The 22274-nt window shown below is 41.4% G+C and overlaps 1 protein-coding gene across 3 annotated transcripts in view; it reads right to left on the bottom strand.

Moving 5' to 3' along the window:
• The window catches only part of GRAMD4 (GRAM domain containing 4), a 2037033-nt gene that overhangs the window by 328864 nt on the left and 1685895 nt on the right, over positions 1-22274 (bottom strand). For all 3 annotated transcript variants that reach the window (XM_044088380.1, XM_044088381.1, XM_044088383.1), the window contains one exon: positions 11509-11580. In XM_044088380.1, the coding sequence (XP_043944315.1) occupies positions 11509-11580 (72 nt within the window). The remainder of the gene's footprint in view (positions 1-11508; positions 11581-22274) is intronic.

Here is a 22274-nt window from a genome sequence, read left to right as displayed (position 1 = left end):
TTGGGAAATATTTACTCGGTTGCCAGGGTGAGGAAGGGGAGGAGGAAAAACAAGATGGGCATATAGTCAATCTGCTTTTCTAGATTGTCCTTGGTTTTGGTAGGACCCCCCCCCCCTTTCTGAACAACCCCTCCATTGTTTTCTGAAAGTTTGTCTCTGTGTTTTGCTTATGTTACCTATAAAAGGAACCTGCACTGGAAGAAAAGTTTATATTACATTTAGGTATGGGAGTTGCAAAATCTGGGCAACCCCCTGAATTAACTTTTCCTTTTCATTAAATCTTTTGATGACCTCAGCAGAAGAGCCAAATAATGCTTCTTTATCCAGGGGAACCACTTAGGGAGCTCAGCTCTCACATCTGTTTAAAATTCTTGGAATGCATCCAGGCAAATATTCACAACACTGATCTGGTGGCAAGTGCTCAAAAAACAGCATCAGTAGCGTCATAGGATCACTTCAGAGATTACTTAGTTACTAGAGAAGCAGAAAAAAAGCACAGAATTTAATTGTCTAAGTATCTGAAGAACGGTAAGTAATTAACATTTTTATACTGCCAAAGGATGTCAGCAGAAACAGACATATGAACATTACAATTCACTATTCCGAATGCTAAGGAAGAAGTACATTCTTCCCAAATCTTTCAGAGCTTTCATCTTTGTCTAATGGAATAGGGTTATCTGCCACAAGGTGTTTGCATGAAGATGGTTTTGAAAGAGAAATCTTTGTAGGGTCTGCCTTAAGGTTTCTGAAAAAACTTTGTCAGCTGAAGAACCTTATAAATTATATGGTGTTGGTGGTTGACTGTCAGGCAAACTGCTGATGGCAAAGAAGCCACCCTCTAAGGTTGGCAAAACAGAGGGAATAGTTGCAGGTTAAGGGGAATCCACCAGTAGCAAAATAATATGTCTGCTGGGACTCTGACATTTATCTTTTCTCCCACTGAAATAACTCCTTCACATTGGTAACAGTCTCAGAAAAAGACAACTATTCTGGTGGGGAATCTGAATAAAAGCTTTCCCCAGATCCAGATTCCTCATTCTCTGGGGCACAGACTAGAGAAGTACCTGCTAAGCCTAATTCGTGTACCTCAGATTGTGAATCAGAATCTGGGAGAGAATGGAAAGAATCCTTTTCCTTTTTAAATGAAAGGAAAGCCCAGACTGTAAAGACTGAAAGGCTGTTAAGTCTTTGGTAGAACTCATTCTTCTTGGCTGCCTTGGTTGTAGGGACTACAGGAGAGGAAAAATGCTTATGTTATAGGCTTCCTTTTCCTATAAGTCTCACCTGAAAATGAATACCCAGATATACAATCTTTCCCATGGGAATTTAGCTCATCACAGCCCTGTAAAGGAAGAACATCAGCTTCCTTCCCCGATGCCAGCAACAGTGGTACTCTCTTGTCAGAAGTGAATAGTTGAGTGGCCCTGAAGACATGCCTACCACTCAGTCCTTAGCAGCTTCCCATGGAGCAACATCAAAGGGACCAAGAGAAACAGATGGATGATCCAAGAACTCCGATATGAGGACAACAGAATCACGTGTTGAGGCAAAGAGTAACCCAGAGAAAGGACTGAAGCATCATTAAGACCTTCTCGCTTTTTGCAAACTGGGGAGGGAATGTCCAAAGATCCAGGTCCATAACTATACTGCTAAAGTCTACCTAAAAATGAATAGTGAAGCCTGGGTTTATGTACTCTTCTCCTCAGACAAAAAGGCAACACATAGGTAAAAAAAATTGCTGAATTACAATTACTGCTAACCACAAATTTTGACAGAAAAGATAAACTTTTTGCACAAAAATGGAAGGTAGTCTCTAACCAGGTACTTATCTGCCCAACTTTGTTTAGTGCTAGCTGGTCGGTGAACATAAAAGTCGAAACAGAGAATGAGACTTACTAACTGCTTCAATGGTAAGAAAGTTCTGATAGTTTGGCACCCATACCACAGTCTTTATACCTATCTCCTTGAGTTCTACAGCAGTTAGGGTGCAATAAAGGTGTCCTAAAGCTTTGGAAACTGGTCATATGTCCTATCATTGGCAGGATACATTCAACATAGCTTATGCTACTACAACAGTGATCCAGTGCTGAGCATCAGGACGGATAGTGAAGGATTGGGAATTTCCATGTGTAAGAGATTGTAATCTCTCATCTGGGATATATAAAACTGCTTCCCTCCAATTAAAATGTTGCATCATTTTCTGAGTAGTTTCTCGAAAGGAGACATCCTCCTGAAGAAAGTCAGAGGGCACAATGTCAACCGATTCAAATTCATATCCAGAAGAGGCAGGACTCTAAGAAGAACATTACAAAAGCTTGGGTTCTGGTTCAGTGGAGGAATCTTCATTAGTAGTAGTGTCCCTTTACCTTTTATTGTGGAGGGTACAAAAACTAAGGCACCTAAGAGTCATGAGGGCTTTGAACAACTTCTGAGAAAAATCCTGCCATTCTTTTTGAGGATCTCTGGAAACAGGAGTGGCAGGAGATGAAATGTGTCTACATTTTTTTTTCTTTTCAGGAGTTTCCAAGGAAACTATATGAGAAGGGCCCAACCTGAACATAACATTTATGAAAGCACATGGAATGTCCTCAAGTACTAAAATCTGAGGAATACCATCCAGTTCTTCAGAAATTACAAGCCACAGTTCCTCTTTCAAGGCCTTAGTGGCCCATCTGACTGTTTGGATGGGAAGCTCCTGTAGGCTGTTCCATTTTGGCCTCCACTGGGGTCATGACAGAGGGAAAAGGCCCACAGGCCAGACAGTGTGTAGGCTTCTCAACTGAGATGTCTGACTATGACATGAAGAAAGAAGTCAAAATAGCAATGTCTTGCATCTGCTTTTTCTTTTTCTGCAGTGAAGGAAAGTCCATGCCGTGAACTTCAGAGGACACATCTTCTCATTCAACAGCCTTCAGGCATTTGTTCTTTAAGTGAATATTTTATGAAGAAAGGCAACTTCTTACATTTTTTGGGACAAAAGCATCACAAACAGAGCAGTCCCTGACGTTATGCTCTGACCACCACAGAAAAGACACCGAGTATGTCAGTCTTTTTATAGAATCTGCTTACAACAGAAGCATTTACCTCTTTTAGATGGCATGAACAAAATTCCAAAATGAAAAAAAGAGGAAGGGGGCCCCCAATGAGATACTTCACTTTCCCTCATGATGGCAAACTGGATCCTTCTGGACAGCTGAAAGACTGAGCTCTACACAGCGTCTTGCTTCCTTGAATGGCGGAAAAAAGTCCTGCAGATTTTTAAGGATCACAGGTGTGCACTAGGCCAATGACCAATGGAGCCTTTTTAGCACTGTAAAGGAGGGGCCTGAGAGATAAACCTTTTGCAGGCCGCTTGTGTCCATTAGTAACACATGTGCCAAGCCAGGAGTACATTTTTGATTCTCTATCCAGTTGTCCAAGTTGCACTTTAATTGGGTTAGGGAGGAACTCTGCTTCACTTAGATTGGGAGACTGTTCCAGAGAAGGGGCAGTCTCTAGGATATAATCTGTCTCTCCAGCAGGACCTACTTATATTTCAGGCAAAGCTCAAGTCTTTAGAATGGGTAATTCTGATGCTGTTTGTCTTGTGGATATGCAGAAGGCCCAGAATGGGGTTTGAAGATGCCTTGTATGTCAGGCATAGATCTCCCTTCAACAGCCTGTAGGAGACAGAATACAGGAATGTGACTTTTAGACAGTGTGTATAGGACATGTTATTTACACTCTGTATTATTTTAGTGTAGAAACTCTCTGGGCATTCCAACTGTTGGATGTGCCTGGTTAGGAATACACCAAAGGGAGCACTGTACTCAATTACAGGTCTGATGAGTGCCAAACAGTTGAACAAGGACTTCCTTGGACCTAAGAGCCATTGCTTTGTGTATAAGTTGCGCAACGTAGAATAACTTTCACACTACCATATACACATGCTGGTCAAAGGCAAGATTACTGTCCAAGTGCATCCACAAGTCCCTGACTAGTAGGCCGTCTCTTAGGGGGGGGGTTGTCAATATGGTAGTTACCAAAGGTAACGGACTTCCTAAAGGATTCTATTATGAATTTCTTGGTATTTATTTTAGTCCACAGCACTGACACCAGTTATTTGTGAAGGATTCTATGACTGCTCCAAATTTGCAACTGTCTGCAAATTTTGTCAGCCAGAGGCCCTTGATGTTGGCCTTGAATTCAGAGAAGTAAATGCCAAAAAGTAGTAGTCCCACAACCAATCCATGAGGGACTCCACTGGTGACTGGCCTTTCTGTAAAGGTGGATTTTCCAATTCTAACTTCCTGGGTCCTGTCTGTGAGCCAGCTGACTGTCCATCAGGTGACACAGGTTTATTATCTAATCCCATGAATTTGTCAACAATGTCTGAGTGGGGTACCGTGTCAAATGCCTTGGCTAGTTCAAGGTAGAAGTGTGAACTGTTTTGCCATCATCCATTGCTCTGGAGACCTTCTCAAAGAAGTCCACTCATACATTTTGTACATACCAGGATGCAGTTCTCACATCTAGGTCTAAGTTTGGATTCACAGAGCAGTGAGGAAAGGGAACTTAGTGTTTGGTGTACTGCCCATATTAATGGTATCTTTGGCAGGATGCATCCCATCTATTGGCATTTTTACAACAGTTACCTAATGATGAACATATGTATCTGGAGTCTATAAAGACTTTGTGCTCTTGTAAAGAACAACTGCCCAATGAATGCTAAACTATTTCCTGGCTAGCAACAATTACTACTTTTTTCTCCAAGTACCGTTTTTTTCTCTCTCTTCATCAAGGAAATTAGTTAAGTACCATTACAGCTTCTAGTTATCATACAATAATTCTGCACACCAAACTTTTACAGGTTTATCAGCTTATCTGTTTGTAGTGAGGAATAAATCAAATTTCCTGATTCAAGGCTACAAACATTCAGTCAGGTTGTCTTCTTGCAACACAAGTGATCCAGGAGGTGCAAAATAATTGCTCACTAAGAATTACACTTCTGTAGTCCAAACTCAGAAACCATAGGTTCATAGGTAGGTACTAGGCTATTGGCCCTAAGGCCCATGCAAGCCTAGCCAAAAAATGTACCCTGGCTTTCGCCACCCAAGAAAATTATTTTCCTGTGCCCCTGTCGAGCAGAGCCACAGAAGTGATCCCCGGGGTGCATTTCCCATCCAATCATCAAGATTTTTCTTGAAGAGTGCTAATGAGGAGCTCTGACATAGATAGGTAGTCTGTTCCAGAGTATGGGAAGTCTCTGGGACAGGAATCTATCCCTCCAGCATGTTCTGTTTATTGTGGTGACAAGGTTTAGGTCCCTAGAGCGTGTAGCTCGGAGGGATTGGGATTTCTTTAAGTGGAGCATGTCCAACAGCTCTGGGTTTGACATAGCTTTGTATGTTAGGCAGAGATCGCCCCTGAGTAGGCGATATGCGATGGAGTAAAGCTGTAGTTTTTTCAGACGGTCTGCATAGGGCATCTGTTTGAGGCCAGTATATATTTCTTCACTTCAAGCAGCTATTCTACCACTGACACCATGTTATATCCGGCTTAAAAATAACACAGAAAATAGATGTGGCAATTCAAAATGGATTCGCTGGAACACTTGTGTAACATGTCATGCTAATCCCCACTGCTAGCTCTTTAGAAATTAAAAGTTACATGACCTTATAGGTTCATAGGTGTGTACTAGGCTAATGGCCCTGGGGCCTTTACAAGCCTAGCCATAGGATTACCCTGGCATAGTGCCACCCGACCTTAGTTCCTTAGTGCCTCTGTTGAGTAGAGCCACTGGAGTTATCCCGGGGTGAATTTTCTGTTTCCCATCCACTCATCAAGATTTCTCTTGAAGAGGGTCAGTGAGGGCATTCTTCAAATGGAGGGAGAAGAAAAAAAAAAATTGGTCCAGGATGTATTGTGGAAATTGATGAAAGTCTGTTCACGAAGAAAGAAAAAAAGAGTAATGCAGGATGTGTACTGCTGCAGCAATGGATTTTCGTCAGTATATGCAGAGAGACCAAAGAAACTTTTCTTGTAACTGTGCCGGACAGAAGTGCTGCTACTCTATTACAGAAAATTAATGAGCACATTCAAGAGGGCAGTACAACTTATTCCAACTGTTGGAGAGCAACTGGAAGAAGCTGGTTTCACACATGAAAAGTAAACCATAAATAACTTTGTTGACCCTGACACTGGTGTACACACTTGGGGAGTTGAACGTATATGGGGTTCCATTAAATGAAGCAAGAAAAAAGAGAGGTACAGCCCATCACCATTTGGAGTCTTACCTACCAGAAAACATTTGGCATGAGACTCAAACTGCCGGGAAAAAAGACTGTTTTTAATGTATTATGACAGCAACAGCTGTCAACTTTCCATCACAGACCATGAAATATACAAGCAATTACTCCCTTCAGTTATCGTCACACTTTGGTACATTTCTGCAGTAAACCTTTCTTAATACAAAATAAATGTACACATTGCCGAATATATAACTGCTTTGTACATCTAATTTTGATAACATGTACCATACAATTGTAATGTTCTTCTCTGTTAATAACAATGACTCTGAAGCTGATTATGACAGCGATAGCTGACAGCCTTCCACCACACACCAGGAAACATCTAAGCAAGTAGTCCGTACAGTTACCATCACACTTTGTAACATTTCTGCTGTAAACCTTTCTTAACACAAATTACAAACTCTTGAACATATACCTTGTTTGTACATCTCATTTTGATGAACTGTGATTTTCATCTGTTGTAGAAGTGACGATGACTGTGAAGCAGCAGCCATGTTTATTTTATTTCTCATTAAGTTACATCTTTAAAGTATGCTACCCAGGAAGATGAATTTTGCCATTATTCCTCTTCCTGCCTCATAACCAGTGTGACAGAATACTACTAAGGAGTTTACACACCCCTTTTTAGGTTAAGGTAAATTGAATTGTTTCGTCAAAACATTACAAATTATGCAAGGCTGGGAACCTGGCGGCAATAATAAGCAAGTACCAAAAAAAAAAATGGCAAAGGCTTGCTTAGCTGTACATTTCAGAGTAATACAGTAAATGACCTGCACCTAGCTGCAGAGTCTGTACTCAGCAGAGAGGAAGAAAACACAATACAAATATCTCAATGTGCTCACATTTCAGGTACAGCCCTAATTACTTCATCTCTGACGTACGTCAATATCTCATCTGTATCTCCAATATACTTCCTGCCCCAAGATCTTCTTTATATCATTTCCATATGTCCTTTCCCCACCTCGGACTTTACTTCCTTTTACAAAGACTGCCACCTCCCAAATCTCTCTCTTCTCTTTACTTTCTGTACGACTTATAACCCATCATTTCAATGCTCTAGCCCCTATTGTCAATGGCCCTTGTCGCCACTATGCCAGCAATCTCAACATTTGAAGCCCCCATCATTGCCTGAATACCACAGATACTTTGCTCTGTGTACCACCGATCATACCATGTCAGAGCTACTTTATTCATTTCATTGTTTCTCATTCAATCTACATTCTTCTTGTACCTCTTGGGAATGCCTCTTCCTTTCTAGTTTATCAGCAGAATCCTACAGATATTTTTTTGAAATACTCCTTCAGTAAAACTGTCCCTTCTGTGACAACATGCAGGTTCTCTGATGTAGAGCTGGTTCAGCCACTCACTTTATATCTTATTTTCTGTTACTCTGGCATATTTACTTCTGGCACTGACAACACTTATGAGAAATCTATCTCCAAATTCTCTTGACATTTCTCAGCTACATTTTAGCCTTGCTTGTTGTCCCTCTAAGAGATCAACAAGCACCACCACATGTGCCCTCTTTCTAACTGATTACCCTGAAAACCTCCTTCCATGTCTTGATCAGTTTACGGTTAGGCACTGGCCTCACTATGATCTAATTACTCTTGATTTTCTTTCCCTAAACAGATTTAACACTATGTGTGGAAGTCCAAGTGATCTGTCTCCTACACGAAATGTACCTGTACACTTTAACTTCTGCCATTTACATACATGACAGCTAATAAATTAGCAAAGCTATAACTATTCATACATCCACAACCCCCTTTCCCACTTTGGCTCATGGGTTTGGGGTGTCACTTCAACAGTGACAATCACTTAGAGCCAAGGTTCGCACTGCCAGGTGGCTAGCTAGCCCTGCCGCAGATGTTCTTTCATAGCACTCACTCGCATGCACACACACACACACACACACACACACACACACACACACACACACACACACACACACACACACACACCTATGACCAATTTAGTGTTACCAGCCCACATACTGCAAGTCTTTGTAATGTGGGAAAAAAACAGAGCACCAAAAGGAAACCCAAGTGAACACAGGGAATACATGCAGACTATGCACAGAAGGCACCTCAGCTGAGAATCGAACCAGAGAATCTCTTGGAGTAAGGCAACAACACTATCCCCTGCACCACTGTGCCACCCTAACAAAGCTATAACAAGGCACTGAATAATCAAAGAGAAGGTTTCACCAACAGGGTACTTATCTTAAACTCCAAAAGCCAGGCCAAACCAACTGACTGATGAATGCTAGCACAATACACCATGATCTGCACAGATTCTACAACAAAAGAGATCTAACAATATCAAGAGTTGAAATCCAGTTTAAACTGCTGATGTACTGATGAGCAAGTAGAAGTACTACTATCCATCTAGGAGGGGGGGGGGACAAAGCTCTGGGATTCAGGCAGATGTTAGGCTCCTCTGAGGCAGAAGTCCTAAGAAGTTATAATTACTGCAGCAGTGGACATCTGTAAAGACTTAGAGTAAGTGGTAAAATGGTCTTTATTGGGTGTGAATAACAGCTTGAAAGTTGAGAAAGTGAAGAAGAGTGGACTGAATGCAAAGTACAACATATCTGTAGTTTCACTATGGTCAAATGCAAAATAAGAACCATCAAAGAGGCACTAAAAAGTGTTTCTGATGACAACATGACAGAGTAGCTTTGAGATAGTCACATCTACAAAGCTTGTATATCGAATCTTTAAGACATTGTAAAGCTGGACTTATCTCTTACCACTCCAACATGCATCCACCCCCCCCCCGCCCAAAAAAAAGACATTCTTTGAATTTCAATGAATTGTTTACATAAATTTCAAAGTTGCATTCCCCAAAACTGTTTTTAATAAACTCTCCTACACCCTACCAAAGATAAGTGTGTGTCCTTCCAGAAAAAGGAGTTAGCTCTCTTAAAAGTATGGAAATACGGATTTCAAACTATTGTAATTGTGTAACTGTATATGTTTTAACAGCAGAAACTGGGACATAAAAGGTTAACTTGCAAAACGTCAAGAAAATAAGTTGAAACTAAATTATTTTACGGTTATGCTATAAAAGGTATCTCTCAGCTTCAGTGTAGCAGACGCAATGTCTAGAGCTAGAAGGTTTTTGTACCGTCTTGTAAGAGAAGTAATTACTAGGTTTGAGATGCAGAAGTGTTTTATTGTTTTATGAATTTCAGGATCTGCAAACATCTGAGAGATATGCATTTTTCACAGAGAGATGCTAAAATGCTTGTACTTTCTGACAATGGGGGTAGCTTGGGAACTAAAGTCAGGTGACAAAAAGTGATGTCATCCAAGCTAACCCAACAGTAATATTTTATATTAATTTAAGAAATCTCTCAGAGAGAGAGACTGGGCATTTTGAACTTTTTCTTTGACCTAACAAGAACATCCACTCATCATCAATATCTGCACTTGCCTTGCTGTAAGTCTGTCTAAGGTACAGTAAATTTCTCTTAGATACAGTTAGAAATATAGTGCACTATAGCTTAGATTTCTTAATTTATTCGAGACTGTCCTGCAATGTTGTTTTAAATATTTCCTGTGATTTTGAACTCTGAAGTAACTGTATTTAATGAATACTGTCTTGTTCGTTCATTACTTATTAAATATATTTAATAATATCTTTGTGGCTGATATCTGAGAGACATATTTAAGCTCTGAGAGTACTTGTATATCTATTTGGTGACACTATCCAGGCCACTTCTAAATAGCCTTGCTGTTGGTCAGACTACCATTTGGATTAATAGTAACATTACACAGTAGGGTTGGACATCCTTTGTTAAGGGCCTTAAGTAGCTGGTAAGTAGTGGCTGGTGCCAGCTGGAACTAACATGTAGTCTGGGCAGAAGGGGGCATAGCTAGTAAATCTGTGCCAGCCTTCCCCAGGTGTGCATGTGTGTTTGCATATAAATCAAATTTCAAAGTGTGTGTGTGTGTGTGTGAGCTACTTCGGCAGGGACACGAAGCAATGGTTGGACAAAGAGGGTGCTGGAGGTCTTAGCTTGGCCATTCAGATGAGATCTCAAGTCTATTAACTGTGCCAGTGGGTAGTCTTACCAGGGATCTGGAAAAAGAGGGAGAAACCAGCCCCAGAGTGACTGTGATCTCTGTGTGCTCTTAAGGGAAATTCATTTTACTATGTGTGTACTTGTCATCCTCCCAGTGTGTACGTTCTCCACTGTTGCAGTGGCAAGGATTGAGGCTTCTTGATTACTGGGCCAGTGCAGGGCATCACAATCTACAAGGCACTCCAAAGGGGTACAAACTTAAAGACAAAGTCCTTATAAAGTCTGTAAAACACAAGAACCATGAAACAGCAAAAAACAATAAGCTAGGAGCAGATGACTTCAAATAATTTATGATTCTCCTCCCTAGACAACCCTGTGACAGCTGTTCACTCAAACAAAAAACTGCTGTTTTATACGTATATAAAAAAACAAGCAATAACTAAAAAGAAAAATGCTACTTATATTAGGGCACCTGTCACTTATTTCTGTCCATTAATATCAGATCCAGTATTAGTGAAGTAGTTAAATCGAATTCTAATTTGTACAAACTTACATGGCATGGTCTTGTTTGCCTGAAGTGCTTTAACATTGTTGGGGGTAGTTGTGCTTTTTTTCTGTTTATTTGATATTAAATTTACTTTTGGTTTTGCACGGTTAAGCAGTGAGCAGATGCTTGTAAATGGACAGACTGCATTGCATTCACGCGCTACTTACAAAATTAAGATGGCTTACCCTTCTGCACTGGCCAGCCTGATGGACCCTGGGCACAGCTGTGCCATGCCAATTATAAAGAATATTTTATATGCAATATTGATTCTAAAAGGTAACATTGTTCATTTTTTCTTACTTTGCTATGTCATTTACACTTTCGACTCTGTGATGACTACCATTTGTGATACTTAATGCTAAAATAAGAATACTAACATAGTTACAGTGGAAACATACACATTCCTGGCAAAGTATTACAGACATACCCAGCCTTACATAATAATTTATCAGCCCAAGAATACAACACTAATAGGCATTTCACTTCAAATCCAACTGAAAGTTAACCCACTTAGCAAAATAAGGAATCAGGAACTTACAAGGTCTTATGAAAACGTACAGTGTCTACATAAAGAGTCAAAACTGTATGGAGTACATAGAAGAAATAGTACTCTGAAGTTTTAAATTACCACTACGTACCTGTGCTTTCTGTGCCACATCCAGAACAAGTTGAAACTTTTCTGACACTGTTAGATCTTCTCTTGAAGGCTCCTAAAAATAAAGAAATGCAGTAAATGAGTATAACAAACGAGAATGTAAATCAACATAGGAAACCAGGGAAAAGGACAAAAAGCATCACTGTCTGTAGCAGCCATTATGGCAAGGACTACATCTGCAGCACTTATAAACATTAGCAATTTAAAAGGCCTGAAAAATGTTTCAGCACATTGTTTCATGAATACAAAACTGCACATAATTCATTAATAATGTACTCCAATAAAAGCTAGGCTTCATTAGCTATATGCATTCTGGCCTTATTAGAGTTTGCATAACATATGTGGAAAAACCTAGCTTCGTTCCAAAGTATTCTCATTTACTGGTTTGAGTTCATCATTAAGTGGCCTGTGCTTCACTGTTCATTTATGAATAAGTAAGCTTAATTTTTTTTCAGGGGACGTTTTCATTTTTTTTTTTTTTTAATTCATGCATCTGTTAAGAGAGTAAGTATGCTGGTCCAAAGAACCTTTTCAGGCACAGCCCATGTCAACTGGCAGTAGGAAGAACTGAACTGTAGAATCATTTATTATAATGATTCAATTAATCATAAAAATAGCACTTACAGAAGTAGAAAATTAACAAAATACATTTTCTGTAAGCAATAAATACCATGCAAAAAGTCATTCTGCAAATTAGTAAAGGTCAGCAAAAATAAAAAAAGAAATGGCATAGTCAGAGTAAAAGGATTTGGTGGGGGTACAGAAGTAAGTTTAGAGAACAGACAATATGTACTTTGAGATAGTTAAGAAAATGGGAAAGTGGAGGTGGGGTGGAGTGGTAGCTAACAGGCAAGTGTAAAGTAATGTGAGGAAGGTAGACATAGGTGTAAAACACTTTACTCAGGGCTTAAAAGTCTGCCGGGATGTGGGGAATAGAGCATAAAATGTACAAATATGTTGCATCATGGATACAGTAACTGAAAAGTAGATGTGACACTGCAGCAAATCAGGTGTATAATAGATTAGCCATGATTGCCAAAAAGTACAGTTGTGTACACTTACCATAAATGTAGTGTGCCATCCATTTGGAAATTGTTTGTTTCGAGATGGCTTTGCCCTCTGCCCCTGCAGCAAATCTAACCAGCAATTGACCAGACTTTCTGAATGATTTTGTCCTGTCTAGACAGAATCAGAGCTGTCTATGCACATCTAGAGAGTGCAGGATCCTTTCCCCTTTGTTCTGTGGGTTACGGAAAAAGGTGGGCAAAGGAATAGATTGGGTGAGAGCCACAATGGACACCACTTTGGTCAAGAAGAATGGGTTAGTCCTGAGGGAAACCCTGTCAGCATGGAAGATGATGAAGGGCTCCAAAGCCATGAGTGCTTGTAGCTCGGAGACCCTTCTGGCTGAAGTGATGGCTAGAAGAAAAGCTGTCTTCCAGGAGAGAAATTTTAACTCTGCTGAAGATGCTGGTTCTAAGAGGGGCAGGGTGAGCTTTTCCAACACAAAGTTAAGGTCCCAAGATGGGGTAGGTGTTCTTCTGGGTGGCCTCAAGTTGCTAGCCCCTCTTAGGAAATGTTTGATCAGAGGGTGCGAGAAAAGGGGTTGCTCAGTGGGGAAATGAGCAGAGATAGCAGGGGCATGAATTTTAATAGAGGAAAAAGGAAGACCACTGTGGAGCAGGTCAGCTAAGCAATCCAGGATGAGAGGGCGGGAGGGCTGTGCCATATCGGCTCCCTTAGCCTGAAAACAGGTGCAGAACCTTTTCCATTTGTCAGCATACGACTTTCTAGTGCTAAGGTGTCTGGCCTCATGTATAACATCTAGAACCTGTTTATTGAGATTGGCAGATTGATCAGTGGTTAGGGAATAAGCCAAGCTACCAAACCGAGGGTCTGCAATTGGGGTTGCATGAATTCTCCTTCCCCCTGGGTCAGGAGGGTTGGCGTCTGAGTGAGATGCCATGGTGGCAGTGGGGACAGACTGCACAGCAGTAGGTACCAGTGCTGGCGAGGCCAGTCTGGGGCAATAAGAACTGTACTTGGTTTTTCCTCCTTTATTTTGAGCAGCACCCTGGGGATGAGAGGTAGTGGAGGAAAGGCATAGACCGATAGATTTACCCAGGGGAAGGACAGGGCATCCACTTTCCAAGCCAGGCAGTGATGCTCCCCGGTGCAGTACTTGCTGAGCTAATGGTTGTTGTGGGAGGCAAAGAGGTCAACCTTTGGGGTGCCCCATTTCTGAGTTATTAGGGTGAAGGTTCTTTTGTCTGCCACTTGTGTGGGTCCAGAAGATTTCTGCTTAAGTGGTCTGCCAGAGAATTTAGAGAACCTGGCAGGAATTGTGCTAACAGGTAGAGTTGCATGGCACAGAGGCTGTGTGCCAAGGGGTCATGGACAGCCTGCATAGAGGGTAGGAGCGAGTCCCCCTCTGCTTGTTGACATACTACATCACAATGGTCTTGTCTGTCTTAATCAGGAGAGCCCCTGGGGAGAGAAGGGGCCTGAAAGCTGTTAATGTGTGCTGGACAGCTAACATCTCTTTTTGGTTGATGTGCAGATGGATTTGCTGTGGACGCCACTGACCCTGTATGCACCTGCCGTCCAGGTGTGCACCCCAGGCATAGTCTCTGCTGGGTCTGTGGTGAGGTTCTGGGTGGCGGGGATTGGTGAGAAAGGTAGTCCCTTGTTGTGGGAGCATGCTGTTGCCCACCAAAGAAAATCTGTCCTTAGGCAAGGTATCACTGGTATAAGAGTTTCCAGGTTTTGAGAGTGCTGACACCAAAGGCTTTTTAGGTACCACTGAAGTTTCCTCATATGCAGTCTGGCATATGGAAGGAGTAGAATGCAAAATGCCATGAACTCCAGAGCTTGCAGGATTTACTTGCAGATAACTGGGGTCTGGTGGCTAGTTGAGAGAAGTATGCTGTCAGGTACGTTTGCTTTTCTGGTGTACGGAATGCCATCTGGGATGCTGTGTCCAGGCTTGCTCCCAGGAATATAATCCTTTGGGTGGGTAATAGTTTGGATTTATTTTCGTTGATAGTGTACCCTAGGGAGGTCAGTAGGGACTTTACAAAGGTCAGGTGTGCTTGAGCAGCTTTTCCTGTGTGCCTGAATTAGGCAGCCATCTAAGTATGGGTAAATTTGGATATTCCTTTGTCTGCAAAAGGCAATGGCTGGTGCCAGACATTTTATGAAAACTCTGGGAGCAGTAGATAAGCCAAAGGGAAGTGCACAGAACTGAAAGTGCAGAAAACCTGCCCTGAAACGTAGGCTTTTTCCTGCATGATTCCCTGATAGGAATGTGGAGGTAGGCCTCTTTTAGGTCTAGGGTGGCTAGCCAAGCATCCTTGGAGAGCATGGGTAGCAGTTGCTGGAGGGTGAGAATTTTGAATTTTGGTATCACCAGGAAGGTGTTTAGAATGGATAGACTGAGGATGGGGCGCCAGGTGCACTCTTTTCTGGGTACCAGAAAAGGTCTTGTGTAGAAAGCTTGGCCTTGAATGCACTCTATTGCCCTCATAGAGAGGAGGGAAATGGCTTACTTTTGCGCCTCTATCCACTGGTTTGGCGGTAGATATGGGAACCCTTTTGGGGTTGGAAGAGTGTGGAAAGAAAATCTGTATCCTTGGGACACTATGTTGAGGACTCAGCGGTCGTTGGCAATGGTGGCCCAGGTGCTTGCGTGAGAGGAGAGTTTTCCTCCTAGGGGTAACTGAAGCTGGGCAGAGGGAGAGGGTGGGGGAGGAGAGCCATTTTGAGTTATTACCATGAGGGGGTGGCTTAGCACTCCCTGTTTTTGAAGTGGAGGAATTCCACTGTTTTGATCTCTGCATTCCCTGTGGCTGCTGTCTGGGGGGGGGGGGGGTCTGCTTCCATGAGGTCTGGGCTGAAATGACCTGGTGGGAGCAGGAAAGGACTAGTGCTTGGGGGAAGGGGCAATGCCTGCTGAACCTGGGTGGCTGGACCTGTAAGAAATCCTTAACTGTCTGCATAGATTTAGCTTTTTCTTCCATCTTTTTTAAGACCTCCTCTGTCTTAGTGGCAAATAAGTTGTCTTTGTGCAATGGTGCATCCAACAATTTAGACTTAACATGGTCTGGCAAGGGCTGTTCCTTAAGCCATGTATGTCTTCTAAGGACAGAACCAGTGACCGCTGCCCTGCAAGAAACTTTTACAGCGTCAAAACCACAGTGTAAGGTGTGTTTAGTTACTTGACTTGCACAATAATAAATGTATTAACTCTTGCAACTCTTTAGATTCTGCACAAGCAGGAAAGGAAGACACTTTTTGTTTGAGGAGTTTCATGGTATGTTGCTGAAATTTTAGCATATGGAAATGGCAATTTAGTGCTCTGATAGCAAGAGTAGCAGAGGTGTATACTTTTTTACCCCATCTGTCTAGTGCTTGGGAATCCTTATCAGAGGGGGGGGGGATTCTTAGCAGAGGTTGCTTTAATTTCTTTAGGCCCTTGAGAAAATACCTCAGGGTCAGCAGTAGGATTTTTGAAAAGAAATTTGTGAGAGTCAGAGATTCAGTAATACCTGTCAGGGTTTCTGAGCGCCGGAGGGAGGGGTGTCAGGAGTCAAACTGGATTCCAGGAGAACATCATCCACAACATCCAGGATTGGGGAATGGCCAGGGGTCTGTGCTGTGGAAGATCAAGAATTCCCTGAGTCTCTTTTTAGACTGAGGGTAGTCCTTGACATTCCCATTGGAAATGCTCCCTTAAGGTATGGAGGGTTTCCCTAAAGGAAATGTCCTCGGGGGGGGGGGGGGGCTGAAGGAATGGAATCCTCTGCATCAGAATCCTCATAAGCAGAGAGGGGTTGCACGTCTTCATATTCAGATGCATCAGAGTCATCAGACTCCTGTTCAGACAAAACTACTGGGGACAGCTCTCTTTTTTTTTTGGAAGGGGTAGCTTGGCTTCCCCTGATCAGCATGATAAGGTCTTCCGCTATGTTAAGCATTTGAGACTGAGGCAAGGAAGCAGGTGCCTGAGACTGGGTTGTTGGTTTCTTGGGTGTGGTTCGTACCCTGGGCCTTAGAAACTTGGTAGTTTTCGAAAGAATGGTAGACGCAAAAGAAGTCGTCGGTTTGTGTCGAGAATCGGTAGTGCAAAGTACTTCCTCGGAAGCTGGTGACTGCTCAGCAGCTCCGGACTCATCCAAGGGAGAGACAACCACAGGATCCTTAGTCGAAGAAGAGTTTTGCGGCATACCGGACTCTGAAAAGGTCTTGGTAGCGACCTTCGAATCCACAGAAGCGGGCATCAGGGGATGTGAAAGTGCCTGAGGACTGGAGAACTGACGAAAAGCTTAACGGAAGCGTTGTTGGTAGGTTTGGACCTGTGCAGTCTGTCTCTGTCTTTATCCTTACGTTTTTCAGAGGATCTGCTGCTGGATGGCTTACCGAAGCCATATCAGAATTCGAGGACTGTAAATGAAAATATCTAGCTGCGTTGAACAAAGCATAAAAGCGACAGCGGGGGACGTCGTGGTCTGGGCCTAAGCAAGTGACGCAGTAAGAATGAAAATCTCGGTGTGGTATTTGCTTTCCACAGGCAAGACAACTGTTAACTTTTTCTGACATCGGTTAGTGCAAGAATAAAGGATCCCCAACGGGATATTTAGCTTTAGAAGACTTCAGCTTCAATTCGGAAGACGAAAATCGGGTAGCGGTCGACCGGCACATATGCAAACTGCTTCTGCTTCGGGCTCCGCAGCAAGAAAGACTGATGTAATGGCATTTGGTGCCTTACTTTATACTACTGACTACCTGACGTCAGTCCTGAGGCGACAGCAACCGACGCAGAAATACTAAGCCTCTGGTATTCAGGCCGGCCGAGGGCTACCCTGGCAGGGATAACCCAAATATGAGGAGTGCAACAGTGAAACACGAAGAACATCAGTCCATCCTCAACCTCTTTTTTCCATTTTTTCACATGGGGTCATGATGTCACTTCACCAGTGGCAATCATCTTGAGCCAAGGTTTACACTGCTGGATGGCTAGCCCTGCAGTGGTAGTTCACCTGTACCAATTTCTCACACATACTTTTACCTACGGCCAATATAGTGTGTCCACTCCACCTACTGCATGTCTTTGGAATATGGGAGGAAACTGGAGCATCTGGAGGAAACTCACGCAACCGCAGGGAGGACATGCAGACTCTGCACAGAAGGCACCCCAGCTGAGAATCGAACAGGACACCCTCTTGCTGTTAGGTGACCATGCTAACCGCTGCACCACATTGTCAAAACAGTGACACCCAAAAAGTCTTCTGTATGTTTTCTCAGTACCTTTCTAAAACCTATGGTGGTGGAAGTGTCCAAAATGTCTGACAGGATTCTGTTCCAGTACTTATGAGCTAGTTTGATGAATGTTCCATTGGCTACAGCTGGCTCTAAGGTGGTTTAATAAGGAAGCTTGGGTCTGAATTTCTTTGTGAGCAGGACTGATTCCTCTGGAAAAGGAGATTTTTGACTTGGGGGAATTGGCAATCATTTGGAAGTTTATATATTAGCATGTTTTGATAGCAGAAAGGAAGCTCTAGTGTCCACAAGGAGCCAGTTGTATTTTTAATGTAATGCAGTAATGTTCTGAGGGTGGAGCAAGGTATATGAATCATTTAATTTTGTTCTGAGATTTCTTTACACCATGTGGATGATAATGTTATCAGAATACAAAATGATTATTTAGGTCTGGTATTTTCCAAGTGGATCATTTAAAAATAATGAGAATAGGGGTGGTCTTGGTACAGAATCTTTTAGAACTTCCCTAGCTGGTATGGGTCATTTGCATATGTCTTCTGGAAAAAAAAAACTTTTTTATGTCATTGTAGTAAAATGTAGCTGTCTGTACATTCAAAGGCTCATTTAAGTTGATAGGGTCCATAGGTATATACTTGGCTAATGACCACCAGGGCCATTCACAAGCCTAGCCGCACAACCCAACCTAATTGTGCCCCTATGTATCATGGACATTTGTTTATGTTAGGAAGTTTCTAAAGGTTGCGTGTGTGTGTGTGTGTGTGTGTGTGTGTGTGTGTGTGTGTGTGTGTGTGTGTAGGGCTACATTAGTTTTGGGACAGTTACTGACTGCCTCTCTATCAGAAACATGAGGGCCAGACCAAGGGTGATTTTCTAATTACCCATCCATTGGTTAAGGTTACGCTTAAATTGGGTAAGGGATGGACTCTGCTTCACATGGATGGGAAGCCTGTCCATGAACATAGCTCCTGTTAGTTTTTTTTTTTTTTTTAAAGTTTCTCTACACGGGGTTACTTAATAGTAGCACTACTGTAGACATACTGTAGATGCAGGACTGAAGCCTGTCAGGATGTCATACTGTGGTTTGCTGTTCAAAATATGCTTATATAACATCTTTTCAAAGATCATTCCCGTGGGGTCAATATTAGCAACAGATGTATAGTCTTCTGCTGTTTTGAGGGAAGTAGTCCTTGGTATGGGAATTATTGTGGGTTAATTGTGGGTTGATAAATTTAGTCTAAGAAGGAGAGGCTGAATTGTGTAGAATCTCTGTGAGTTGTTGTGGGGTAATTTTACTGTGGCATCTTAACTACTTTCTTTGTGATGACTAAAGTTAAAGTAGGGATAGTACAGGTAGTTGAATGAAGAACTGGCGAAGGAGTGTTGAGGTTTGTGAAATATCTGATTGCTCTGGGGTGAGTTTGTTAAGTTCTGCTTAACTCCTAAAATAGTTTGTGTGACTAAGAGCTATATGCCTCTATTTTTAAATATGTTACCGAATAGGGTAGTAGGTAACTTAGCTGTATCAGTACTCACCCTTGTTATTTTTTCCCCCGAGAGTACGGTAGTGCTATAGTTAAGTGTGTTGTTAGGCCTGTTTCTAAAATTTCAAGGTTATGCCCCTGCTGTTTAGAAGGTCTATATCACATCATCAAACGCTTAAATAAATGAATGATGATTAATCGATCCCATGTAAGCGAAAGCTTACAATCTCGAAACCCCAGAATAGCAATTTTTTTCCAAGGGGAAAAAAATAGCTGTTCCAAAAAAAAAAAAAAAAAAAAAAAAACTTTAAATCAGTACATAAAGTGAGGGGCTGTTCCCCCCACACCCGCCCCCTACTTAAAATATACCAATTCTGAGATCGCACTACAGTGCCGAAAACAGCAAAGTAACAGAAGCGGCCAAGCGAATTCTTTCCCAGGGAAAGAATTCGCTTATAAGCCGCTTCACTATTTTGTCTTTTCGTTCTTTTACGGTCGATCAAGATGCATTCGACAGAATGCGTCTTTGATCACGCAATAGGAACCCTGTTTAGAAGCTGGACAGTTTGAAGGGTTAGCCATGGAACCTTATTACTTCTTAGTCTTCTGGTTCACAGTGGATATAATACATTCTGTATTTGGGTAAGTCAGGTAAAAACATTGCAAAAGCTTGTTTAGGGCATGCGAATTAATAGGAGGGTGGGGATCAGTCTATTTTGTGTAGCTCCAAGGTTATGGGTGCCTTTGAGTTTTCAGAGATTGTTCTAATCATTATGTAGCTATGTTGGGGTTTGGAGTGATCAGCTTCCATGCAGTAACAATAACAGAGTGATCACTTAGTGTGCTGGAGAGTATGGTGGTGCAAATATATTTCTGGGAAAATTAGTGAGGTCAAAATCTAATGGTGTGGTTTTGATGGTGGCAGTCTTTAGCCTAGCTGTAAGTTTTTTCCTAAGCACAGTGTGCGCCCTGATAGTCTAAGTTATAGTCTCCCATTATAATAAGCATGTTATATTTAACAGTAGAGGCAAATGTATCAAGTACTGAATTAGCAATGGTTACAGGTGGCAGGATACATATTATGGCAATGTAGACTTTGGTGCAACCTGAGACCACCCAGCTGGGGTTGAAGTCTAATCTATCATTCTTAGATATGCAGACAGGTGAAAAGTTGGTGGTGTTTTTAAAGTGAGTACTTCACTGCTTGCACTATGTCCTGGCCTGTTGTCAGAGAATATAGTTTAATGCTGGGTAATGACTGAGAGCAGACAGGAATCTTCCTTTAGCCAAGATGGGTGGGCTGTTTTGGTGTAGCCAGACTTATAACTGAGATGATTTATTAGCCATGCTGCATAAATTAACAGTGGCAAACGGGAGCTGGTTGGGTTATTACATTCCTTCCTTAATCCATTAATAAACATTAATTATACATTTTGCAGACATTTCTGTATTTTGCTAGTATCTTTTTGGTTGGTCCCTGTGTAGATCTACTATAAAACTTTTTTGTTTCTTTTCAGTTAAAGAGCAGAAGGTTATGCAGTTTCTTCTGTATAAACAGCCACATGCATAAATACATCTAGTCCATAAAATAACATGCACTTTCTTACTGTTTCAGTTGATCTATAAACAGGACTCTCCTTGAGGGGTTTCTATGGTTGGGTTTATCCTCTTTATAAATCAGTATTAAGCATCTTCTGGAATTTTATGCACAATAGTGTCATACACTGAATACATCACACTCATCCACTGCACTCCACCAGTCTACCCCACTTCCACCAGAAAATACCCTACAGAAATCAAAAACATGAAGATCTGGCACCCCCATGCTAGTGATACTGAGCAATGGCATCCAACATAAGACAGAAGAGTTATAAAGAATACTACTAACATCAAATAATGTTAAATTCTCAAACACTGAAATGTCATGCAATAGGAAATATATATACATACATTTTATATATATATATATATATATATATATATATATATATATATAAATACATAGATAGATAAACACACACACACACACACACACACACACACACACATATATATATATATATACAGGATTCTAAATTATTGCAAATCAGAAGACTAGAAAACAAAATAAAGAATGTAATGCACTCCCAAACTCTAAATATGCTAACTCCACAATTGCTATATAATTGCAAAAAAGTTACAGTACTGCAAAATGTAGTGAAACCATGAATTCAAAACATACAGAGTGGCTAGAGCAAAAAAAAAAAAAAAAGGTTCTATATTAGAACATCGAAGTTTTAAAACATAGAATGTTTTATTTTATTTTTTTATTTTACATTTGTTGACCGGGCTAGTCTAGCTGGATATATTTCCATTTTCAGTAGAGGCCCAGGGAGAAAAGCTCCACATTGATATACAAAGTATAAAATATTGTTACATGGTGAAAAAAGGATTAAAAAACAAAATAAAAACAGGTAGTTAATACATTCTTGAGATAAAAATACTTCAGAAACGTTACAGTAAAACAGAGTAAAGTTTAAGAGAGCTAGAACAGATATAATACAGTAAGAGTTATGTACAATAGATAAAAACACTTGAGAAACAGTACAGTGAGCAGAATACAGCTTAAGACAGCTCAAAAACAGAATAGTAAGAGTTATGTACAATAGATCATATGAGATAGAATTATTTAAACACTAAGTTAATTAGAGTTTAAAAAGAGTCAGCCTTATTTACAAGTCAAAAGCATGTAGAAGTTTGGAAGTATGGCAAGAAGAGGAAGAAAGAGGGGTGAAGAAGATGTTCTAATATTGACCCCAAAACAGCGAACTCTGAAAATAGCAAAGCTGCAGAACACTGAATTTTTTCCTAGGGAAAGAATTTGGTTGGCTGTTTCTGTGGCTTCGCTATTTTCAGCACTGTGGTGGAAAGTTACGGCTTGGGTTCAGGTAAGTGTGTGATTGTGCGGACGTAAGGGTTAGGGCGCGATAGTGACAGGCATTAGGGTTAG

The sequence above is a fragment of the Protopterus annectens genome, chromosome 11.part0, assembly GCF_019279795.1.
Source record: "Protopterus annectens isolate FY-2018-M chromosome 11.part0, PAN1.0, whole genome shotgun sequence".
Taxonomy (NCBI): domain Eukaryota; kingdom Metazoa; phylum Chordata; order Ceratodontiformes; family Protopteridae; genus Protopterus; species Protopterus annectens.
The sequence above is the reverse complement of the archived record's forward strand: the minus strand, read 5'-3'. Positions and strand labels throughout refer to the sequence as shown.